The sequence below is a fragment of the Carcharhinus amblyrhynchos genome, chromosome 8, assembly GCF_965287045.1.
Source record: "Carcharhinus amblyrhynchos chromosome 8, sCarAmb.v2.hapA, whole genome shotgun sequence".
In the NCBI taxonomy this organism is placed as follows: Eukaryota; Metazoa; Chordata; class Chondrichthyes; order Carcharhiniformes; family Carcharhinidae; genus Carcharhinus; species Carcharhinus amblyrhynchos.
The window spans coordinates 9116923-9143807 of record NC_137331.1 but is presented as its reverse complement, the minus strand read 5'-3'; the positions used below and the strand labels follow the sequence as shown (position 1 = coordinate 9143807).

The 26885-nt window shown below is 39.5% G+C and overlaps 1 protein-coding gene across 3 annotated transcripts in view; it reads right to left on the bottom strand.

Annotated features, from left to right (window-relative positions):
- Positions 1-26885, bottom strand: part of cdk13 (cyclin dependent kinase 13) — an 83454-nt gene that overhangs the window by 39117 nt on the left and 17452 nt on the right. For all 3 annotated transcript variants that reach the window (XM_080193626.1, XM_080193627.1, XM_080193628.1), the window contains exons 4-9: positions 16159-16298; positions 12485-12655; positions 9708-9897; positions 5482-5538; positions 458-559; positions 278-355 (exon numbers count right to left, since the gene is read on the bottom strand). In XM_080193626.1, coding sequence (XP_080049752.1) covers positions 278-355; positions 458-559; positions 5482-5538; positions 9708-9897; positions 12485-12655; positions 16159-16298 — 738 coding nt within the window. The remainder of the gene's footprint in view (positions 1-277; positions 356-457; positions 560-5481; positions 5539-9707; positions 9898-12484; positions 12656-16158; positions 16299-26885) is intronic.

Genomic DNA, 26885 nt, shown 5'->3' with positions numbered 1-26885 from the left:
TTCCAAACTATCAGCCCCATAAATTTAAAATAGGTGAAACCAGGACTTGAGAAATATAAATACCACTAAGGCTGAACTGCCAAGGCTTGGTAAAGTTAATCACGCATGATTAATACATAATGTAGAATGACAACAGGCTTAAGTTTAGGTTAATTTAAAATGTTTTCCCATAATGTTAAGGGGAATGTGACCAGAGTTAATTTGAAGTCAATACTGAGTGTAAATCACAGCATGAAGATTGAATGTTAAGGGACAATTAAATAACAAAAGCACCTACCTGATCAATTCCAATTGAGCAAGCTCCTGATTAGCTTGAAAGATGGGTTTTTTCGTAAAAAGTTCACCCAGAATACATCTGTACGAAACAAAATAATAGTTTTAAGTATCTACATACTAATTATTTCTAACAGAACGCTTCTCTATATGAATTTTCCGACCAGCATGATGAATCACTTACCCACAACTCCATACATCTATTGCTGGCGTATAACGCTCCTCTCCAAGCAAGAGTTCAGGTGGCCGATACCAGAGAGTAATAACCTTATTGGTGTATGGCCGGCTAAAATAGCAGATGGGAGATCAGAAAATTAAAAATTAGTGCCTCAAAAAATCAAAGAAACCTTGAATGAAGTGAAACAGATAAAGGTTATGAGCACAGAGATGAACACATCCAATCGATGGTGAAGATTTTTTTCACCCTCGTCAAAACAACTAAAACCTTAAGGTTCAAAATTTATTAGGACCTCTCACAACAACAATAAAGTACCCACACTTGCTTTTTCCTTATTAGCCTGTATTTCTGAAATATTTATGGATTTTTGTGAATCTTGGTTGCATCAATTTTCATTTAGTGTCCTACTGCTTCTCTTTGGAGCTCCTACTGCTAAAACAATCTGAAATAAAGTTTAGTTTCTTTTTTCTGTCCTTTTAAAGTTTAACTATGTAAACATTCAAATTCAGTCAAAACCTTATTAGTCTAACAACTGAAGATCTTTTACTGCACATGCATTAGCAGGGTGCAAGAAGCCGCCTGCCCAATACATAATTCATCTCATTCATGTCTAACCTGGACTGCTCTTGCTCTTTTCAGAATCAGTTTCATTTTTATTTGTATCAATACTATAAACTACACATGAATTTTCCTTTTTAGTTCAATTTTAATTCCAAATATAGTGCCTTATGTGGTCTCCTTCCTTGCATTATCTTGAAGTGTTTAAGTGAAGTTGTAACACTTTCTACGCTAAATTATACTTTCTCAGGGACCCCAGACTTTAAAACTCAATGACAACATTATGTAATCATGACTTTTTGATATGTCTCGTCATTCCCTTCAACCTTGGTGGTAACATGCAATAAGGACCTTAACACTTCACTTGTCTTATTTTCTTCTCTTGCAAAAGTTACACTGCGAATCAGGGTGTGTAAAAACTGAAAATTCCACTCAGAATTTTCACAGTATGAAATGAATGAATATCACTGATAATTAAATGGCACAGCAGCATTTCCATTTTGCTCAGCATTAAGATGGCAAATTATGTAGATATGGTAAATATTCACAACAACAAGACAAAAAAAAGTATCGGTAAGCACTTTATTTTAATAGCACCCCAAACAGGATGAACAACTTGGAGAGCAATTACACTGCAGGTTTAATGATTTCTGCTTTGTGCACGTACTATGCTTGCAGTGTTATTTTACAATTAGGGCCTGAAATTACCTTGGAAAGAAGTGGAGCAAGATTCCCTGAAGACAACAGTCTTACAACAATGAGATATGACATCACACGGAGTGTAAATTCAGTATATGCCAAACTTGGTTTATAAAGATGCTAATAGGGGTCAATGGACCTTACTAGCACTTTACAAAATAGGATAGCGGTTTAGAATGCTCTTTAAACATTTCAATTGCTAAAGAGAACTATGCACATAGTATATCCAATCTTACATAGCACTCTGATAAACAGGGTGGTTACCATTCCAGCCAAGCATTCAGTAAGCAACATAACAAGATTTTGCATGGCTACGTAAGTGCAATGCAAGGATGTTCAAGTAACAAAAATTTGCAAACTTTTAGAGGTTTTTAGGTATTGTGTGTGTGTGTCTATAATCAGTTAGATCACACAATTTTCTATGCAACAACTACATCACTTCAAAAGTAACTAATAGGCTATAAACACTGCAAAACACTGTATAAATGGAAACATTCTTTAAAAATGAGTACCTAAAATGAGAATTAGTCTCTTTGAGGGTGATAATGAGGAATTAATAATGAGAAACAGCGTGAACAGGTATTTTGCATCTGTCTACACTGGAGGACACAAAAACGTATCAAGAATACTTGGAACTCGAGAGGTAAAAGGGAGGGACAAATTTAATACAATTATAATCACCATGAGAAGGTACTGGGAAAACGACCAGAACTAAATTGACAAATCCCCTGGATGCGATGGCTTTCATCATACGATCTTAAAAGAATGGCTGCAGAGATAGTAGATGCATTGGTGTCATCTGCCTAATTCCCTAGATTTTGGAAAGGTTCAGCAGTTTGGAAAATTTCTAAAACATCTCTACTCAAGAAAGGAGGGAAACAGAAAGCAGGATGCTATAGGCTAATTAGCCTAATGTCTGTCATAGGGAAAATGCTCAAATCCATTATTAAGGAGGTAAAGGCAGGACATTTATAAAATCTACATCATTTAGAAAATCAAAACACAATCATGCAGGTGAACTTGGTTTTGTTAAAGAGAAATCAAGTACTTGACTAATCACTTCTTTGAGGAAGGAATAAGCACAATGAATAAAAGGGAACCTATAGATGTGATGTACTTTCCAAAAGGCATTTGATAAAGTGCCACAAAGGTTACTACAAAAAATTAAAGGTGCTGGCATTAACATATTAGCATGGATAGAGGATTGGATAGCTAACTCGAAGTGAAAAGTAGGGGTAAATGGGTGATTTTTGGGTTTTGTAGCTGTAACTAGTGGAATGCCACAGGAATCAGTGCTGGGGCCTCCACTATTTACAAACTAAAATAATGATTTGGATGAAGGGACTGAGATAAATTTGCTGATGACTTAAAGGTAAGTAGAAAAGTAAGCTATCAAGGAGGCCAAGTACCCGCAGAGCAATTTATGCAGGCTAAGTTGTCAAAAATTTGGCAGATTGAGTATATTGTGGGAAAATGTGAACGTGTCCATTTTGGCAAGAATAATAAAATAATCAGTATGTTGTTTAAATGGAGAGAGATTGCAGAACTCTATAATGCAGAGGATCTGGGTGCCCTGGTCCGTGAATGTCAAAATTTTGGTGTACAGATTTAGCAAGTTATTGGTAAGGTGAATGGAATGTTGACTTTTACCGCCAAGAGGAATCAAGTATAAAAGAAAGAAAATGTTGTCGCATCTGGAAAAAGCCTTAGTCAGATCACATCTGAAGTAAAGTATGGTCTCCTTACTTAAGGAAGAATACAATTATATCAAATGATTCCTAGGACAAAGTGGTTATCTTGTGAGGAAAGGTTAAGTCTATATGCACTGGAGTTTAGAAGAATGATGGTCTTTAGAAGACAGGTGATCTTATCCTGAGGGAACTTGACAGCATGGATGCTGACAGAATGATTCACCTTGCAGGAAGTTAAAACTAGGGACACAGATTAAAAATCAGGGTCATGCATCGAAGACTGAAATAGGAGAGTTTTCTTTCTCTCGGAGGGAGATATTGGTCTGCGGAATTCTCTTCTCCAGAGAGCAATGGAAGCTGGACCGCTGAACATATTCAAGGCCGAGTTAGATTTCAAATCAACAATGGAGTTAAGGGTTACGGAAGAAGACAAGAAAGTGGGGCAGAAACCACATCAGATCAGCGATAATCTCACCTGAATGGTGGAGTAGACTCAAGGTCTACCCCTACTCATAATTATGTTATTGTATTGGTAACATCCCAATCTCTAGTGAAAACCAATATGAACTATTAATTTTGTAGCTTAACAAAACCTTTAGCCTCCACAGGATGATTTCTCCTTTTTTCCCCTCTCAAACAGCTCCAGTCTTTCCTTAACAAACCTTTTACTATTTATATGCTTAAAAAAAATGAATTCCCTTTGTCAGCTGCTATTCTAATCGCATAGTCTCTTTTCCCCTCCTTTCAGATTTCCCCAATATTTTCTATATTCACCCTGATTCTCTAGTTCAAGCTGTGCAAAGATTTCTAGCTTTGGATGCTGTTTGTTTTCCATCTGTGGCAATGAAACTAGTCACTATCTAAACCACAGCCCCATTGAAAGCCTCCCATCATTAAATTACTGTTTTATCTACTAATCTTTGATTCAAGTATATGTGCAGAAAATCCCTTTCCAGCTCACTGGGATTCCCCCTCTCAGTTAAGTATTTTTACACATGACTGTTCCTTGAGATTTTACTTATATGGTACTTTTGAATGCTAGAATGATCAAATTCCATTTTTCTGCAAAAATATACCAACTTGCATCTACAAACACACTGGTTTAAAAAGCAGTGAACTCACATCTGTTGAGACAAACTTCAAAGCAAATAGATTGCACTCCTGACATTTGAAAAGCATTATCTGCTGTGTTGATAGCACACTTGACAAGTGCCCCATCTACATAATTGGTGATAGTTTTCTTTGTAAATTGCATTGTGAAGACAATGTTTGGTGGAACAGGCTTGAGGGGCCGAATGGCCCAGCTCCGCTCCTAATGCGAATGTATGCAAAGTGAAAACATAAGAAATAGGAGGAGTAGGCCATCTGGCCCTTCGAGCCTGCCCTGCCATTCAATAAGATCATGGCTGATCTGTTGTGGCTCAGTTCCACATTCCCGCCCTCTCCCCATAACCCTTAATCCCCTCTCTTATCAAAAACCCATCAACCCTCTTCTTAAAAATATTTAGCGAGGTAGCCTCCACCACTTCAACGGGCAGAGAATTCCAGAGATTCACCACCCTTTGAGTGAAGAAGTTCTTCCTCAACTCCGTTCTAAACTGCCCCCCCTTTATCTTGAGGCTGTGCCCCCTAGTCCTACTGTCCTTTCTGAGCGAAAGATAGATAAAGGTAGATAAAGACTCTTGCAAAAGGCACTTCCAGTTATGTTTGTTCTTACAACATACATGTTAGTACAAGTGTGTTTGAGATTAACAATGAACTGTTCCAAGAATGGTCATCTTCAAACAAAATCTGTTAATGGACAAAATGTTGTCCATTAATGCCTAAAAGTTCACTGCGTTACAAAAGCTCACATTTTTCCCGTACTAATGTTTTAACAATGGTTGTTTCTTTCAACTGGCCAAAAATCTTCAAAATTGTATTGGATTCATTAGGTAAGGGATATGAAGCACAAGTCAATAATTGCAATCGAGGTGCAGATCAACTATGGCCTAATCAACTGGTGAAACAGGCTTGAGGGACCCATTCTTTGATGGTTCAAGCATTTTAAAGCCAAAATGAAATGTTACACTTGATACACACCTTTCCTCTGAATTGTACAGACGAGCCAGTCCAAAATCAGCAAGTTTTATCTGCCCCCTGATGGCAAAGAAAATTACATTCCATTAAAGATGCTCTTAAACTTCAAACTTTTAATCTTGACATTTATTTTGATCGTTTGAACAGTGTCTTTGGTATTAGTTTCATTATTTTAAAGATACCAACAACGCACTCTAATCTTTTAAAAATTAGCAAATTTTTAAAGTTTTATTATCTTAATACAATAACTATATTGTATTACAAATATATTAAGAAAAACATACTACATAGTGTAAAGAGCTTGATTAATATCTGAAATGTACACAACTTTTAAAAATTAATAGATAAATTCAACAGATCTGGAGATATCAAGTTCTTTTAATACATTTTGAACACTGTTTAGGGGAGCACATTAGTGCAAAAGACAAGGCCGCAGGATTTGCAACGCTACCAAAACTGAAGTCAAGAAGAATCGGGGGAATCTCTCCACTGGCTTGAATCATACATAGTATAAACAAAGATGGTTGTGTTGTTGAGGCTAATCATCTCAATCCAAGGATGTGTCTGCAGGAGTTCCTCAGACTAGTGGCTTACACCTAGCTTTCTTCAGCTGCTTTATTAATGAAGTGGGGATGTTCGCCAATGATTGCATAGTGTTCAATACCATTCCCAACTCTTCAGTTACAGTAGCAGTCGGTACACGCACGGAGCAAGATAAGGTGAACCTGCGTGCTCGAATTAGTGTGTGGCATGAAACATTCCCGTGCACAAGTGCGAGGCAATAAGTATCTCCAACAAAAGAGAATCTAATCATTTCCCCTTGACATTCAACAGAATTGCCATCATTGAATCCTCCACTGTCAACACCCAGGAATTACCATTTATTAGAAACTTAACTGGACCAACCATCTAAATACCGTGACTACAAAAGCAGTTCTGAGACTGCAAACTGCTGCAGAGAATAACTCACCTCCTGACTCCCCAAAGCCTGTCCACCACCTACAAGGCTCAAATCAGGACTGTAATACAATACTCTTCACCAGTCTGGATGAATGCAGCTTCATTGCTCAAGAAACTGAACACCATCCACAACAAAGTAGTCATACAATGGCAACAGTGTGCACCATCTACAAGTTGCACTGCAACAGCTCACCACATCGCATTCAGCAGCATCTTTCAAACCCAAGAACTCTACCACCCAGAGGATCAAAGGGAACCAGATACTTTGAAACACCACTACATGCAAATTTCCTTCCAAGTCTCACACCATCCTGACTCCATGCCAGCCAATTATTACCATTTCTTCACTGTCACTGATCAAAATCTTGGACCTTTGGATGTACCTATACCACATGGACATCAGCAGTTCACCACCTCATTCTCAAGGGCAATTAAGACAGGCAACATGCTAACCTAAATAAATGCAAATTACTGCGAATGCTGGAATCTGAAACCGAAAGAGAAAATGTTGAAAAATCTTAGCAACTCCGGCAGCATCTGTAAGTCAAGAAAAGAGCTGATGTTTTGAGTCTAGATGACCCTTTGTCAAAGCTTTGACAAAAGGTCATCTGGGCTTGAAATGTCAGTTCTTTTTTTTCCTTACAGATGCTGCCAGACCTGCTGAGATTTTCCAACATACTGACCTTACCAATGACACTGGCATCCTGTGAACAAATTAAAAACATGCTCTTTAGGGAAAGAAACCTGACGTATTTACCTAGTCTATATATAACTACATGTACCTGCACATGTTACTTTTAACAAGCAAGCTGCCAACTGCATGAATAGAATGCCCCTCAACACCTTCTCACAATTATATACCATATATGGCTCACAAAGGCCATTAGGCCAGAACAGTCCAAGCTCATTTTTGTGCTTCCCCTAAACCTCCTACAATCTTTCCTGATTCACCATCTAAATCATATCCCTATTCTCTGTTCTTACACCTGTTTTTCTTTCCTTTAAATGCACCAATACCATTTGCTTTAACCTTTTCCTGAGTAGCGAGTTCCACATTCTCACTACTGTGGTAGAGAAGCAACTTCTCAATTCTAGGGCAATTAAGGATAGGCAATAAAAACAGCTTTACCAGCAATGCCCATTTGTTTTTTGAAAAGAGCAACTAATCAACAATATACTCCAATATTGCCTGTTCTGAAATTGAATCATTTAAATGATGATTAATGTCCAAGCAGAAAATTTCAAGCATTCCAAATCTAATAAGGGTGGGAGATGTCACAATTCAAATACAGACCATCCCCACTATAGAACTCCCTCTTTCAACAGATCAAGCACATATAACTTGTATAATTGCAACCAATTAACAACGGTCTACTTCAAAGTTGGTCAAATAAATTATATATTCAATACACAATAAGACAATTAACTGGTGGTTGAGTCCAAGGTAAAATGACCATGATGGAAACACACAAGTATACTGGTATCAAATATATGCCAATCTTTAGTATTTACTATGTTTAGCTCAAGAGTTCCTAGACACTACAACAGGTCCTGGGATTAGTGATATGAGAGAAAAAAAGTTTGTCCACAGCAGGACCGAACTGGAAAGCAGGTGTCATTGGCAAGGGGAAATAAAAGCTGGACAGTTGTACCTCTGCACGGTGCTTAGGAATTACATTCTCCCAAGTTGATTGCCAGCTGCATGATTGCTTCTTGGTCAGCAACCACACTCAGGGGTCTTGTTCTGGGCCACATTCGATCTTGGAACCGTCCCCAGAATCCACACTTTGTGATGTTCGATTCCTCCTCACCCAGTAGCACACACACAGGCACCATGTCCAACAAAGCCACAATCAACATGTTGCACAGGTAGCTGGGGCATACACAGTGCATACAAAAATCCCTCTTTGCCAGAATCAATAACAAGTCTGCTCCTTTTCTGTTGCTGCTTGTGTAGGCTCAAAGTCACATGTTTTTCTTCAAATATATAAAGTGTAATATATTTCAAATACACTTCTGCCATAACTACCGAAAGGGAGAGGCAGAGGTTGGAAAAACATTTCAAAGGATGGCACTTCAGAATCAGAATATTGGAGTTTTGTCAAAAGGCGAAAATTTCTCATCCCTGGTAACAGGATAAAGGAAAAATGAGCACAAAATACTTAACGTGTTCAATTATTTTCTTTAAAATGCTCACTAAAAGCACATCCATCATTATTGGAGATAGTCCACGATTGGTTTAACGACTGACAAACAAGTAGGATGAGACCTGCGAGGGGTTGACATCATCCTGAGAGTTGATAGATGCCAGAATAATTCCACTAAACTCGATGCAAGTGAATGAAGCTCATATTCACAAAGCAAATAAGTATGACAACTACAGCCTTAAGTTAATGAAAAAAATTACCAGACACAAACTTGAGGATCACCTATATAACCTGAGAGAACTGGAGCCTTCTTGGCTTCTGAAGGGCTAAATCCTGCCCATCAGCTTCCTTTTAAGAAATGACATCCCAACTGGACGGTGGAAAGCCATATGATGTGGCGTACCTAGATTTCCAGATATTCTTGACGAAGGTCTTCAGGAAACACGCTAAGCAAGCTTAAAGTGATGGGAGTCAAGATAAAATCTGAAAATGGGTAAGAAATTAGCAGAAGAAAAGTAAGCAGCTGGTACTTGTTAGGAGAGTGATATAGAAGTGGCAAAATACTGAATGAAGTTTCCCAAGTGTTGTTTCTAATTTACAGCAAAAGATTTAAAAACGCAAATACAGATTGGACCAATTGCAACCTAGAAGCAGAGGAATCATTCAAGTCTGATGAGGTACCCAAGGATCTATCAAAATCAGCTATTTAAAATTGTGACCTTTTAGCAGCTGTGTCTCAATTTAGACAGTGGAATAGCCCACTGTATTTAAACAACAAAGTCATACATTATGACAATGCCAAAAGTTCCTAAATTGTGTAATGCACTACCATGCAGGAAGTAAAAAAAGGGAAACCACAGTGGATTTCTGTAGGTTGCTGTCTGAAGTGAATCTAGTTCCATCAGACCCTAGATTTCAATTAATTGCTTAGTTCTCATCTTCCTTTGTGTACTCCAAAACTATTATCTTGCTGTAGAATGCGTTGAGATGAACTGACAAGAAGCAGCCTGCATCAAAATTTGTTTTGCGTACGTGAGGCTCTGAAACTTCAGAAATTTAAGATCTCCAAGTTCAAAGCAATTTCAATTCAAAAGCATCTCTCATTTGAATACAATACAATACCTGTTGTTAAGTAAAATATTGGAGCATTTGATGTCTCGATGCAAAAAATTCTTCTTATGGCAGTAGTCCAATCCTTCCATTAGTTGTCTCATGAAGGATTTGATATGGTTTTCAGTGAAATGCACTAATCCTGATTCCAAGAGTCCCATTAAGTCATGGTCCATATATTCAAACACCAAATAAAATGCACCTATGAGAGACAAGTAGAAAATATTATAAAGTAACAAAGATAGATAAACTACTCCCTCAGAGGTCAGCTTTCAGGGTAACTTCAAAGAGGAGGGAATTTGGGTACAAACTAGACATACTTGCATGAAGGGGAAAGGAGAGGCATCAATAGCAAGTCTGTACTGGATAATTACTTATAGAGTTAAAGTGAAACAGAAAAAAGATCAAGATAAACGTTAAGGTTCATAATTTACTATAGAGATTCAAGCTGAAAACAAGAAGTACAGACAACTGAAAGTGAGAGGTGCAAAGAATGTATTAGAATAGTGCGTAACATAAAATCTGAAACGGCAGATGTTTGAACAGGTATTTTGCATTGGTCTTCACTATTGAGGATAGAAGTAACATCTTAGAAATAGCTGTAAATCAGGAAATAAAAGGAGGGAGGAATTCAGTAAAATTACAATCACCAAGGAAGTGGCATTGAGAAAACTATTGGGTCTATGGGATGACAAAACCCTGGGGTTGGATGGACTTCACCCTAAGTTCTTGAAAGCAATGGCTGAAGAGATAGTTGATGCACTGGTTCTGATTTTCCAAAATTCCCTAGATGCAGGGAAGGCTCCATTAAGAAGATAGCAAAATTATTTCCTTTATTCAAAAAGAGAGACAGAAAGCAGGAAACTACTGGTCAGTTAGTCTAACATGTGTCATTGGAAAAAGGTTGGAAGCCGTTATTAAAGATGTGTTGGCAGGGGACTTGGAAAAATTCAGAGGTAACATAGTTTTGTGAAAAGGAAATCATTTATTAGTGTCCTTTAAGGAATCATACGTGCTATACGTAAAGGATATAGGTGAATGTACTGTACCTAGATTTCCAGAAGGCATTGATAAGGCGCCACATCAAAGGTTACTGTGGAAGATAAAAGCTCATGCGGTAGGGGAAATATACTGGCATGGACTGAAGGTTGACTGGCTAAAAGGATAGAGTTGGCATAAATGGGACATTTTCTGCTTGACAGGATGTAATGAGTGGTGTGCCACAGGATCAAGCTGGGGCCTCAAACATTTGCAATTTAAATAAATGACTTGGATAAACAGACCAAAAGGTACAGTTGCTAAGTTTTCTAACAACAAAGATAAGAAAGTAAATTTGAAGAGGACGCAAGGAGATAACAAAGGATGTAGATTAGTTAAGTGAGTGGGCAAAAATGTAGGCAAATGTGAAGTTGTTCCCTTTTGCAAGGAGAATAAAGATTATCTAAATGGTGAGAGATTGCAGAGCTTGCAGGTGCTGAAGGAAATGGGTGTCCCACTGCATGAATCACAAAAGACTAGTATACAGGTGCAGCAGGTAATTAGGAAAGTTAATAGTTAATAACAATAAGCTCACTTATTATGAGCTGAACTGATTACAAAAGTAGGGAGGCTATGCTACAGTTGTACAGAGCATTGGTGAGACCACATCTGGGGCACTGGGTTAACAGAATTAATACCAGGAGTGACTAGGTTGTCTTATGAAAAAATGTTGACAAGGTTAGGTTTGTATCCATTAGAGTTTTGAAGAATAACAGGTGATTTGATTGAAGCCTTTACGATCCTGAGGGTATTGACAGGGTGAACATGCAGCACAGTTTCCTTTTGTCAGAGAATCTAGAACTAGGTCTTAGTGTTTAAAAATAAAGCGTTGTTCCTTTAAGATGGAGATGAGGAGAAATCTTTTCTGAGAGGGTTGAGTGACTCTCAAACTTTTCCTCAAAAAGGTAGTGGAAGCAAAATCTTTGAATATTTTTAAGGCAAAGTTAGATTTTTGACTAACAAAGGAATGAAAGGTTATCGGGGATAGGCTGAAATAGGCAGTTACAATCAGATCAGCCATGATCTTACTGAATGGCAGAGCAGGCTAATGGGAACCCAGTAGCCGACTCCAACTTTGTATGTAAAAGGGAACACAAACATATATTACAAGAGTGGAACCATTTAGGGACCAACAAGGGATGATATTGTGGAGGTAAGATCAAAAATTCCATTCACTGTGGCTTGATAATCAAGTTGTTGCGTGCATATTTGAAACCTATAATATGTGGCCAGTATCCTAGATAAGCTACCTGTGGGGAAACAATAGACATTTGCTGTTTATAAAAATCAAAAAAACAATTTCCTGATTTCAGCAGATAAACTTGTAAAGTAGTTTACTGCAACTATGTGATGCATTTTGGTAGGAGATAGAAAGAGGCAATGCAGGAAAAACTCTTCCCATCAGCTAATAGTATAAGGATTAAAATTTTGGGTAAGAGTTGCAGGGAGAATGTGAGAAAGAATGTTTTTTACACAGTGAGTGGTAATGAACTGGAACACATCGACCATGCGGGTGATGAAAGTGGAGACAATCGATGATTTCAAAAGGAACTTGGATGAACAGATGAAGGAAATAAACTTACAGGGATTAAATGAGAAAGCATTACTGCTCTGTGGGAAGCTGACATGAATTCACAGGCCTCCTATGCCTTAAATTATGATGAATGATGGAAGTAGGATTCAGTTTGAATAATGTTCCAACACATCATACCAACCAGTCCCCAAATATTTACATTGATGGCCCTAGATACCTTTATCCTTCTTAAAATCCAATGCATCTTCCTTGTCTGTTACAATTTCCTTCATGTTTATGATGCTTGAGTGGTGCAACTGCCTTAGTATCTTAATCTCCCGGATAGCAGTTATAGGGAAACCCTCCTTTTCATTATCCAAGCGGACTTTTTTTAAAGCAACCATGTCACCTGAAAACAAACGTAGAACAATTATAAAAATATGATCCATCAACTTTAAGCCCATCCACATAAAAGGACCAAGCTATTTTCTGATAAACTGAGAACTGGTAAATTGAGAACTGGTGAGCAAATACGCAAGGTGCAAAGCTTCTGCCCCTAATGCAATACTGCCCCATAAAGCAAAAACTGCAGTTTTGCAAAATTGATTCAACTTACTCTTGTTCAAGTTAATTCTTTTCCCCTTCTTCTCCCCTCTAGTTTCCTAACATACATTGGTGTATCTAGAATAATAAGTGGTTATGGTCCCAGGCTAGCATCCTAAGAGCTTTCAAACTCGTGTCCCATGATGGTGTGTTGTGAAGTTGAATCCAACAGATCTGTTAATTTTTGGGCTGCTGCTAGAGAAATTGACAATAAAGCTGGTTTTCATAAAAGTCCAACTAGTCTACCATTGTGCCTCAGGGAAGTGAATTTGCTTTGATTACTGAAACCTCTTTATGACTGCAGTCCCAGTTAAAGCTAGGGACAAACACTAAATGCTACCATGCCAGTTGTGCCAACATCCTATCTACAAACATTGTAAAAAACTACCGAACAGCAGGCATCATAATTTGGCACATCTATGTGTAAAGATGGCATACAGCAAAGTTGCATACTTATTGTTGCATTATCCTACCAAACGAATGGGATATGCCTTTGACTTAGCAAAGATTCAAAGCTCATGGAGTCAGATGAAGGAACTGAGCTGTACTCCATTCAGCCCCAGCAGGTGGAAACTACAATATATCTATATATTGAGTTGTACACACTTGCATGGAGTGACAAAGGTTTATGGTAGAATTCCCACAACCCACAGAAATTAGTTTAGCTATTGGTACCCACATGGGCCTCAATAATGCCTGACTTTGTGGGGTATGTGGAACATTCTTCGTTCAAGTTCTACTCAGGCCTGCTCCCACAACTCTTTTTCCTTTATATTGATGAATGTAGAGGTGCTCTCATCTGCATCTGGAAAAAAATGATTGATTTTGCTTCCAATTTCCACTCCTCTCATCTTCACGTGCTCCATCTCCAGCACTACCCTTCCTTCCGTGACTTCTCTATTTCCACTTCCAGTGACAGGCTGCCCACAAATATTCATTACAAGCCCACCAACTCCCACAGCAATCTCAACTACCTGATACCCCACTTCTTGTGAGGACTCCATCTCATGCTCCCCAATTTCTCTGTCTCCAATACATCTGTTCTGATGATGCCACCATCAAAAACTGCGCTTCTGATATGTATGCCTCCTTCCTTTACTGAAGTCCTCCCTCCCCACTGTGATCAACGGGTCACTCAACTGGGTCTGTCCCATTTTGCACACCTGTGCCCTCATCCCTGTCTCTTCCTCCTGGAATCACAATAGGGTCCCCAGTATCCTCATTTTTCACCCCAGCCTCCACATTTGATGGATTATCTTGCACCAACATTGTATGATGCCACCATGAAACGTATGTTCCCCTCATTCTCCTCGTCAGCATTCTGCAAGGGCTGCTCGCTCCATCATCCCATTGCAATTGCAGAAGTGTAACACTTGCTCCTTTACCTCCTCCCTGATTCCCAAGCACGTCTTTCTGGTGAAGCAACATACCACTTGCACCTCCTTCTATTTGGTCTATTTACTGCTATTAATGCAGCTTCTTCGACATTGGGAAGACTAAATATAGACTGGGAGACCACTTTGCTGAACATCTTTGCTCAGTCCACAAGAATGACACCAATCTCCCTGTTGCTTGCTTTTCAACTTGGTATCTTGTTTCTATGTCCATGTTTGTCCTTGGCCTGCTGCAATGTTCCAGACCAAGCCCCATCTTCCAATAAAGCACGTTACAGCTTTTGGGACTCAACACTGAGTTCAGCAACTTTAGAATATGACCCTTTCTCCTCCACCTTGACACCTTTTCTCTATTTAAAAAAAAGTTTTGCCCCAATGCAACCAATGAACATAGTATTCTTCCACTCAGTAAGTCGTACAAGAGTTTTATATTTTAGACTTCAGTTAGGACCTGCTTCAAGAAAAAACACAACAGGCAAATGAACCAAACTGACAATTTTTAGAATGGTTTATATTTTAGTTGCAAATAATGACTGAATAAACCAGCAACATACTTTGCTCCAAGCAAATAAAACACATTCAACAAAAATTAGCATAAAGTGAGTCTTTAGTCACAGATCTCAAAGTCAGAACCAGAACAACTGATGGAGCTGACTGCATCCATCATTTTTTGGAAATTACACAAAAATCATTATTTTTGTCATATTATCGATCTGTCCATTGCCTCAAAGCAATAGCACTGTTACATTAAATAATGAGCAACATTAAGTTAATTCACAAATTTTGTTACAGGATTATGAAGATTTATGTTGAACACAATCAATAGATGAGGAACAAATGTTTATATGGAATGACAACGGGTGAAAACAACAAAAAGACCTGACTTGTGGGCTGAATAAAGTGTTACGCACAACAATTATTTCCTTCTACACTCCAACTGTTATACATTACTGAGGGGATACAAAGAATCAGGAAAAAAGGCCGGATTACATTTTAAGGGTGCATTTAAAAACTGGAGAAAAACTGAAGGACTCTTGTCTGCCTCTCAATTGGATATGTGGAAACTCAGCACGCAAAAGTCTGAACAAAAGCATAAAACATCGTTCACTGGCACACTGAAAACACACAACTAATGCAGTAATATTATTCAAACATACTGGACTCTTGCTTTTAAATTGTCAAAATATAGATGGACTTGTAACTTAACAGTACTGTCATTTATAATAATATGTACAAACATGAGGCAATATCGACAGTCCCAAAATTGTGCTGTACAGTTGTAAGGCATTATAGCAAGTTCCAGTTCTTGTAAGCATAAATGTGATTAAAAAAGATCAAAACAGGACCTGTCTTTCAATCTGTGCCACTTTTACACAATTTGTCTGCTGCAGAATGGAACTGGCAAATACGTCAGGGTAATCCTGCGTGCTGCTCTCTTGACTATTTATGAGAAGGCCAGAGTAGAATGACCATAGACAAAACTGTAAGGTAGTGGCAGAGAGGAAAATGAAATGTTCAAGCTTATAATACTCAAAATCAAATGATTATAAATGACTGGTCTTCTTAGAAAATACAATGTGGCACAGCAGCTCCTGAAGTAGGATGGAGTGAAACAGAATAATACTTTAACAACCAGAAAAATCTAACAAAAGGTGCTATGTGACCTTTACATAGAATAAAACCAAGATGTGACAGGGCAGGTACTGTAAATTTCAAATAGAAACAGAAAATGTTGGAAACTGTCAGCAATTCAGGAAGCATTTGTGAAAAGGAGTGGATTAAAGTTCCAGTTTGATTACAAATGGTCACTGAATTGAAATATTAACTCTGTTTTCCTCCTTCATACGAAGATTATCATTTTTAAAACTCAATTTAAAATTTCAATGAATGAACCACAGCAAAGAAATCATTTTACCTGCATCTTTGTCCTTAGCTTTATAGACTTGACCATAAGTTCCTTCTCCGATTATTCCTATAATGTCGAATTTGTCAACACAGCGCTTACCCCAGTCAATTTCTGTTACAATTGTCTCACCATGTCGAGGACCACAGATTCTGGAAAAAAGAATTCAGTTACAAACTTCAAAGTAATCATAAGTCAACAAGCAGACAACTGGGTAACACTGGTCAAATGAAAGTAATGTGGAAGTCAGAATAGTCAAAATCAGTTAGCTGATTGATATAAAATAGTAGATTAAATAACTCAACTGGTCATTTGACACATTCAGCACCTTCCCTAAATCCTGTGGGTCACTAATGTAGCTTCTCCAATGCATTCCTCCGTCTCTCTCTCATTCTTTCATTTCCATCTCTTTTCCAATTAATTTTTCTTGCCTTTCATTCAAGCTCCATTATTTTTCTACTTCCTTTTCCCCTGTCCTCTGCTTCTGTTCAGAGTGAGAGGCAGCAATAACGGGTAACAACACACAGCAGGTGGAAGAAATAAATGCCTCAGTATGCAGATTCATAGTCATACAGCGCAGGAAGGGCCCTGCGGCCCACCGAGTCTGCACCAATAATAAATAACACTAAAGTCACAATAATCCCATTTTCCAACACTTGTCCCACATTCTTGAATGTTATGATGTTGCAAGTGCCATCCAAATACTATTGAAGATTGCAAGATTTACTGCCTCCACTACCTTCCCAGGCAGTGCAGTCCTGATTACCACCACCCATTGAATAAAAGTGTTTTCTCAAATTCCTTCTGAATCACCTGTCCCTTACTCTAAAACTACATCCCCTTGTGACTGATCTCTCAAGAGTAACAGTTGCTTCCTATTCACCATGTCCATGCCCCTCATAATCTTACACTCCTCAATCATATGTCGTTCCTCCCGACCCCGCTTCACTCCCCCCGCCTATCCAATTTTTCCTTTTAGCTCAAATGCTCCATCCTGGTGAATCTCCTCTGCATAGTGCAATCACATCCTTCTTGTAGTGAGGTGACCAGAACTGTACACGGTACTCCAGCTGTGGCTAACCAACATTGTGTACAGCTTCAACATTACCTCCTTGCTGTTATACTCTATGCCATGACCGATAAAAGCAAGTGTCCCATATGCCTTCATAACTATCCTATTCATCTGCTCTGCCGCCTTCAGGGAATCTGTGAAAAAGTATCCCAAGACCCATTTGTCCCTCCAAGCTTTCTAAAGTTGTGCCATTTATTAAGTGCTCCCTTGTCTTGTTACTTCCAAAGTGCAATACCTTGCACTTCTCAGGGTTAAATACCATTTGCCACTGCCTTGCCCATCTGACCAACCCATCTATACCTGCCTGTAACCTATGACATTCTTCTTCACTATTAACCACCCTACCAATCTTAGTGTCATCTGCAAACTTATCATTACCCACATTATCATCTATATCATTTATGCTTATAACAAACAGTAATGTTTCAGCACTGAATTTTGTGGTATGCCACTGAATACCTGCACCCAGTTACTTTTTAACCACCATCCTTGGGGTCCTGCTGACAAGCCAGTTTCAGACTCATTATGGACAGGGAAACTGGACCTATTTGCCATTTCTGAGGCAAGAAGGAATTCAAGCATCAAAATCCTGGGGTTGGGTCTGGGAGTTTCTTTTGTTGGGGGCAAAAATGGAAATTCTCAAATTTTCATCCAAAATCATTTTATTCTCACACCTACTGCACAGCTGAAAAGCAGTAGAAATAGCTGATCTTCTGGTGAGTAAATGGAAACTTATATTAGAAGAATCCATGGATATTGATGTCAGCTTTGTCAGGAGGCCTGCAGCTCCAACTTCCAATAACACTGCTCTCCTCCTTCAGTACTGTGGATTGCTAGCACAACTCTCAAATAAAAGTGGCAGCATGTCGATGAACAATAATGGCAGGTACTCATTTCCTTATTAATTGTTAGAAATTTATCAGCAGATCAGTTGTTTCAATCTGTGGTAGAATACAAAAGCAAAGTTCTATTGGTCAGGTGAGATCAGAAAGTGGGTCACATGTAGGCCTGCAGTTGAGGATCCCCAGCTCTAAGAAATACGTTATCTGGTCAAGATCTGTGAAGTCTTCAATTCTTTTCACATTAAGTACTTTCTCCTTTCTGATGATATCAACCAATATCTCCCAAGCCTATTTTAACACATTTTAATATCTTATATTCATGTCAAACATGGTCTGCTACATAGATGTATCATTGCTGACATATTGGGCTCAACATCTCGAGCACAAATACCTCCCACATAAATTATTTATTATTGCCTTAAACATGTTTGTTCTACCTACATTACTCTGAAGATTAATGCTTAATTTAAAATATTTAATAATTTCAAAGAATCCTCACATATTTCACCCAACTTAGTACAAGGGAGTTAATTTAAGAAGTGGAGATACGGCTTTGCAACAGGACATGAATATGCTCACCAAGTATTCACATTGAGGCAGAGGGTTGAATTGTACTGGAAATGTGATTATGAAACCTACCCACCAATCAAATGTGGAAAATTGTGTATGTATAGTTAATGGAACTCAGGAGTGGGTAAAAAAATGACATTATTAAACTAAGTATATCGGTAAGTAAACATGAGGGATGACTTGAAGTAAAATGCCAAAATAATTTGAATTGAAAAGGAGAGGAAACCCAGTACTGTAGCTATTCACCAAATTTGTTGGTATATTCATTGTTTAGAAATGTGACAAATAATCAACAAGTCATATGGCAGGAAGAATAAAAGGTGTTGAATATTATTTAAATGGAGAAAGACTGCAGAAAGCTGCAACACAAGAGAGACTCAGGGCTTCTCACACATAAATCACAAAGATAGCATGAAAGTTCAGCAGGTAATAGGGAAGGCAAATGAAATGTTGGCCTTTGTTTCAAAGGGAATGGAGTATAAAAATTAGGGAAGCTTTTCTAAAACTATACAAGGCACTAGTTAGACCATATCAGGAATACCGCAAACAGTTCTTGTCCCCTTATCTAAGGAAAGATATGCTGGCATTGGAAGTCCAGAGAGGGTTCACTAGATTGATCCAAGGTGCAGAGGGGTCTTCCAACGAGGAGAGGTCGAGTAGATTGGGCCTGTACTCATTGGAGTTTAAAATGAGAGGAAGCCTTATTGAGACAGGGGGTTTGAAAGGATAGATGCTGAGAGGTTGTTTCCCCTTGTGGGAGAATCTAGACTCAGAGGACATAATTTCTGAGTACAAGGTCGCCCATTTAAGGCAGAGGCGAGGAATTTCTTCTCTCAGTGAGTAGTGAACTCTTTATCGCAGAGAGCTATAGAAGGCTGGGTCATTAAATATGTTCAAGGCTGAGATGGACAGATTTTTAATCAGAGAATCAAAGGTTGCGTGAACAAGGTGTCCAACCATTTTAGCTGCTTCATCAATGACCTTCCTTCCATCAAAGTCAGAAGTGGAGATGTCTGCTTATGATTGCACAATAATAAGGGTCATTGGCAACTCCTCAGATGCTGAGGCGGTCCATGTTCTGAATGGAGGTCAGTCACCAGTGGAGTGCCCCAGGGATCTGTTCTAGGACCCTTGCTGTTTGTCATTTTCATAAATGACCTGGATGAGGAAGTGGAAGGATGGGTAAGTAAGTTCGCTGATGACACGAAGGTCGGTGGTGTTGTGGATGGTCTGGAAGGATGGCAGAAGTTGCAGCAGGGCATAAATAGGATGCAGGACTGGGCGGAGAAGTGGCAGATGGACTTCAACGCGGATAAATGCGTAGTCGTCCATTTTGGCAGAACCAACGGGATGAACGAGTACACTATCAAGGGCAGGAGTCTTGGTAGTGTTGAGGAGCAGAAGGATCTTGGGGTCCGGGTCCACAGGACTCTTAAATCGGCCTCGCAGGTGGAAGAGGTGGTCAAGAAGGCGTATGGTGTACTGGCCTTCATAATTCGAGGGATTGAGTTTAGGAGTCGGGAGGTAATGCTGCAACTTTATAAGACCCTTGTCAGGCCTCATTTGGAGTACTGTGTGCAGTTCTGGTCACCTCACTATAGGAAAGACGTAGAAGCTATTGAAAGGGTACAGAGGAGATTTACAAGGATGTTGCCTGGACTGGGAGGCATGCCTTATGAAGTTAGGTTGAGGGAACTGGGTCTCTTTTCCCTGGAGAGGCGTAGGTTGAGAGGCGACCTGATAGAGGTTTATAAAATGTTGACAGGAATAGATAGGGTGGATTCTCAGAGGCTATTTCCCCGGGTTGAAATGGTCGCTACGAGAGGACACAGGTTTAAGGTGCGGGAAGGGAAGTACAGAAGTGATGTTAGGGGTAAGTTTTTCACTCAGAGGGTGGTGAGTGAATGGAATCGGCTGCCATCAGTAGTGGTGGAGGCGAACTCGCTGGGGTCTTTTAAAAGACTTCTGGATGAGTATATGGGGTTTTATGGGATTGGGGGTTATAGATAGGTGTTGATGTGATCGGCGCAACTCGTGGGCCGAAGGGCCTGTTTGGGCTGTAGTGTTCTACGTTCTATGTTCAAATTCAGCAAGACTTGGACAATATTCAGGCTTGTGCTGACATGTGACATTTGAGTCACACAAGTGCTAGGCAACAACCATCTCCAAGAGAAGAGGCTAATCATCGTCCCTTGACATTCAATGACATTACCATTGCTGAATCCCCCCTTTTCAACATCCTGGGGATTACCATTCTTCAGAAACTGAACTTCCTCCACCACTGATGAACAGTGACAGCAGTATGTACTATCTGCAAGACGCACCGCAGGAAGTCACCAAGGTCCCTTAGCCAGAGCCTTCCAAACACATGAGCACTACCATTGAAGCAGACACATTAGAACACCACCACCTGGGAGTTCCCCTCCAAGACACTCACCATCCTGACTTGGAAAGATCATCATTACTTCAGTCGCACTGGGTCAAAATCCTGGAACACACTGGCTAACAGTAATTCAAGAAGGTAGCTCACTACCACTGTCTCTCAATGGCAATTAGAAATGGGCAATAAATGTTGGCCTCACCAATGATGCCCATATCCTATAAATGGATTTTAAAAACCCATCCAGGACAAAGCAGCCCACTTGATTGACACCCCATCCACCACCTCCCACATTCATTCCCTCCATCACTAATACACAATGGCAGCAATGGGTACCACATACACATTCTAAATAATTCAAACCCAATACTGCCACCACCCAGGACATGGACAGCATATGCGCAAGAACACTGCTACCCACAAGTTCCTCTCCAAATCACATGTCATCCTGACTTGGAACTACATTGGCGTCCCTTCACTGTCACTGGCTCAAAATCCTGGAACTCCCTTCTCAACAGCACTGCATTTGTACCTACACCACATGGACTACAGCGGTTCGAGGTGGTGGCTCAGCTTCTCAGGATGGGCAATAAATGCTGGTCTGGCCAGTGACATGAAATCCTACGAAACAATATTGAAGAAAATTGCAAAGATAGCAGTGAGATCATTGTAAGCTTCCTAAAAATAAAACTTCTACCCACTAGTCAAGGAAGAACAAGAAAGACACAAGTTAGACTATGGTATGTGGACACCAAATGGGACCAGGCTGCAGAGTAAGAAATGCTGGCATCACAGTGATGCCCGCATTCCATGAATGAATGAGGAAATGACACAAACGCATGCTGAACAATGAGGGATGCATGATAAGGGATTGGTTGCTTCAGTCGGGAATGCTTCTGAAAAGTACAAACCACTCTGGAACAGCAAAGGAAGAGTTCAGGATAAAGCCTTAGAGAAAATGATGAGCTGCCTTCTTGAACTGTTGTACTCTCTAGTGTAGGTACACCCACAATCCCAGAAGGGAGTTCCAGGATTTTGATCTTGCGACAATGAAGGAACGGTGATTCAAATCCAAGTGCGATCTTAGAGTGGAACTTTCAGGTGGTAGCATTCCCATGCAGCTGCTGCCCTTGTCTATGTGATAGAGTTCACGGGTCTGGAAGGTGCTTTCAAGGAGCCTTGGTGAGCTGCTGCCACATATCTTGTATATGGTACGCATTGTTGCCATCATGCCTCGGTGGTGGAGGATTGAATGCGATCAGTTTTGGACTGTGTTAAGCTTGTTCGGTGAGGCATTCCCACTTGGTGTGGTTTATGGCAAGACATCCTTAAAAACTTCTTTTCCATCCCAATGAGATCAAATACCACCCTTGATTTGTATTGAGAAAAGAGGATCTACTCCAAAAGCCAATTATTTAGCATATGGATAGTGTCCAGATTAGCAGAGCTGATCATGATTCCAAACACTGGAGAAATTGGCTTTGATGAGGGTGCTGGAATTTGTTCACCTGTCTTCTCAGATATCGTTGGTGGAAATTTTCCACTGCCTGGAGGTGCAGACGTCTCCACATCAACAACTGGAGTTCTAGGTGCTTGTGTGAGCAGCAGGGGAGGAGAGGGAGAAGTTGTCGATGAAAGGCTTTGGTTGATGTTAAGTGAAAAACCAAGCCCTTTTTATGAGGTGTTGAAGAGATTGAGAGTGGTCTGAATGTCACTTGTAGCGTGAACCACTATTGCACGATGAACTTATTATAAGTTTGGCATATGCTGGAAGGCCACTTCAGACTTGACTCTGAATCTGTTGAGATTGAAAAGCTTCCCATTGAGTCAAACTCAATCATGACCCCTTACAGATGTTGGTCATGAATGAGTTCCATGACAATAGTGAGGTAGTTAGTGAATAGAGTTGGTGCAATCACACAATCCAGATATGAAAGAACCTGGTCTCCAATTCATTGAAAATAATTGTTGCTGTCATATCATGCAGGAGTTGCAGGATAATAGCACATTTTGCTGAACAACAAGGTTTCTGAAGGACTTTCCAAATGGTGTCAAAAGATTGATGGAATCACAGGCGTTTGACAGATCAATAAATACCATATAGAGCCCCCTGCGTTATTGCAGACACTTTTCTTGGATTTGAGAGTGTCAAACATCGTGATTGCGGTTGTTCTGGATGGCTGGAAAATACACTGGGTCCCTGGAAGGACATTTTTGTTAACATTTACGAGGCAGTCCAGGAGGATTCATGAGACTCGTCTCCAGTGGACAAAAAGGATACGATGCCACTTTAATTACCACAAATTTCACTCATTAGAAAAGTGAAACAATGATGGCATCAAGGTACAACATCCTCTTCCCAGAGTTCTAGCTGCACCCTTTCTCAGGGATGGTGAATATTAACATTGCAATCCCGATGTGTGCTTTGAAGAAGCAGTAAATGGTCAGGCGATAAGGCAAACAGTGGAGTAGCCAGGCTTACACTTGCAACCATGATATGGGCATTGTTGGTCAAGAAATGCTTCTAGTCAATCCTCAGAAAATTGACTGCTTAGGCAGGAACAAAGGGGGATAGACTACAGTGGTGCAGTTCATATTTTGTGTTGATGGTTATTGCCTGGCACTTTGTGATAGTGAAAGTTCCTTGCCACTTGTTAGTGCAAGCCTGGATGCTGCTCAGGTCTTGTAGTTAGCTGGCATGGAATGGGTCATAATGAGAGGATTTTGAATAAAGCCAAACACTGGGAAGCTGTAAGATAACAGCCCCACTTCCGACCAAATGAAAAGAGATTATGGCTCATAAAACAGCAAGGATGCTTATTTGAGCAAAATCACAATTTAAACAAATTTTGATTACTATCATTATACATTTTCTGACATGGGATACAGTAAACAAAACTAGAAATTAAAGTAGTTCCATCGACATTTGTTTTAATTCGTAAGAATTTGTATGCACAACCACCTCCAAAAAGACATAAGAACATAAGAAATAGAAGCATGATCAGGCCATTTGGCCCTTTCAGCCTGCTTTGCAACAGGAAGATCATGGCTGATTTGACAGTGGCATTAACTACACTTTCCTGGCTGTGCTCCATATCCCTAGACTCATCTGTTGATCACGAATCTATCTAACTCAGTCCTTAATGCTAGGAATGGCTAAAATGATCGATGCATGAGGCCTTGATCCCAAAAGATCCACTGAAATGTAACTTCTTTAGAATGTGAAAATTAAAATCTCTGCCCTCTCCCATCACCCTCATAGGTCTTTTCCCCCACATCCTCACAGCTCCCACTGATGAGTTAATGTGATTTCAAGGCTACAATATAGGGTTACAGTGGGAATAAGCTTTCATCCAATTATATTTACAACTTCTTTCTTTAGCGAAAATGTTTCAAATTTATTTATTCCTTTTGTCCCTTGATTTTCTCCCATCTTTACTGGAATTTTTTTTTAATTTTCTACCATAAAGACAGGTAGAAAGTAATTGTTCAAAGCCTCTTGCCAGTTTCTTCCTCCTCCAAGGCATCAATGCCTACTTCAGTCATTCTCTTCCTTATACTCTTGTCTATATTCTGATAATTAATTTATATATTTCTAGCTAGTTTACTCACATATTCAAATTTCTCCTGAAATTTTTTTTACTCATCCTTTCTGAGTTACCAGTTTTTGCAACATTGAATGTCTTTTCTTTCAATTTGATACCATCCTGGATTTTAGTTACCTAAAGATGATCCTTTCATATTAAGGGCCCAAAAAATCTTTAAGTGCACATGGCAAGGTACACAAATGGCTTCCATTCCTGGTGAGCTATTGCATAACACAACAAACATTCTAACTAGTAAGTGCAAAAAATGCAAATAACCGTCAAGGAAGCTTTTGTGATATTTGTTTTCCTCTCTAACAGTAAAGTGCCCTGAATTCACAAAGTGCAGAAGGCCCTCTTCCCAATGAGACCACCAACCTAAAAGTCTTAATTCTCAGAAAAACTCATGGGTAAATTACTGCAGAATAAAAATTCAATATCTATTCACTTTGCTTTACTGAAACCCCGGTACAGGAATGAGATAGGGCAATAATGATCTCTCCCTCAATGTCAACAAAACGAAGGAGACTGCCATCGAATTCAGGAAGTGCAAAGGAGAACATGCCCCGTCTACATCAATGAGGACAAAGTAGAAAGGGTCAAGAGTTTCAAGTATTTAGGTGTCCAGATCACCAACAACCCATCCTGAACCTCTAATCCGACACTAGAGTTAAGAAAGCCCACCAACAGCTCTACTTTCTCAGAAGACCAAGGAAATTTGGCATGTCAGCTACAACTTTCACCAACTTTTAAGATGCACCATAGAAAGCATTCTTTCTGGTTGTATGATATGATACACTTGCTATGGTTCCAGGTCTGCCCAAGACCACACAGAACTACAAAAAGTCATAATTGTAGCCCAATCCACCACACAAACCAGCTTCCCATCCACTGACTTTGTTTGCACTTCCTGCTGCCTTGGCAACGCAGCCAGTAGTGATTTCAGGGTTACCACCCTGGAAAGGTGGTGCACTGGGGGGGGGGTTTGTGTGTGTGTGTTTTCCACATCCCTGGAATGGGTTCTGGGGTTGTGGGACCGGTACAAACTGGATAAGTCACACCTGGGAAGGACTGAAACTGATGTCTGGGGCACATATTTACTTGTGTGCTTCACAAGGGTTTAAACTAGAATAGCAGGGGGATGCCAACCTAAGCAGGGTGGCAACGGAAAGAAAAACAAGGACAGTAATAAAAGAAACAATAAAATGCAAAAACAGTTAACAGGGTAATCAAAGGCGAGAGGCAAATAGAGTCATAGCACAAGTAAAGTTAGAATGATTAAAAATGGCAAAAAGGCAAGCCTAAAGGCTTTGCATCCTGAATGCTTTGGGCATAAAGATAAGGTAGATAAGCTGATGACACAAATCAAGGTAAATGGATATGATCTCAGCCATTACGGAGACATGGTTAAAAGGAGATTAAAACTGGAAACTTAATATACAGGGATATTTGACCTTTCGTAAAGACAGTAAAGAAGAAAAAGGTGGTGGGCTAACACTGTTAATGAGATTAAATTAGGTCAGTTATGAGAGGTGATCTACGCTCAAAAGATGCGGAGTGCATCTGGGCAGGGGTGAAAAAAGGCAAGAAAAAGACATTGGTAGTTTATAGACTTCCAAATGGTAGCCAAACTGTAGGAAAGGGCATAAATCAGCAAATAATAGGAGCATGTAAAAGGATAGAACAATAATTATGGGCGACTTTAATCTGCACGTTTATTGGGTTACTTAAGTCGGAAAGGTTAGCTAACACAACAAAATTCATAGAATGCATTAGGGGTGTTCTCTCGAGCAATATGTTATGAGGCCAACCAAAGAAATCGATCTTGGATCTGGTAATTGGTAATGAGATACATTTCATAAATGACCTGAGAGTAAAAGATCCCTTTGGAAATAGTGATCATAACATGCTAATTTGAGAGGGAGAAACCTGGGTCGGAAACAACTGTCCTTTACTTAAATAAAGGGAATTAAAACGAAATGAGGATAGAATTAGCAAAAGTGGACTTGGCAGATAAAAAAGACAGTCAACAAACTGGCAGCCATTTGAGGATGTTAGTTTATGGCTGGCAGCAAAAATATATCCCAGTAAGCAAGAAAGATTCTAAGAATGGGATAAACCAGCCATAGCTAGCCAAAAAAGTTAAGGAGCGTATTAAGTTGAAAGAAAAAGCACATGTCACAGAAGTCAGAAGTATCCATGAAAACTGGGCTAAATTCAGAATCTAGCAAAGGATAATTAAAAAAGAGAAAAAATAAATTGAGGGCAAATTAACAAGGAAGATAAAGCTG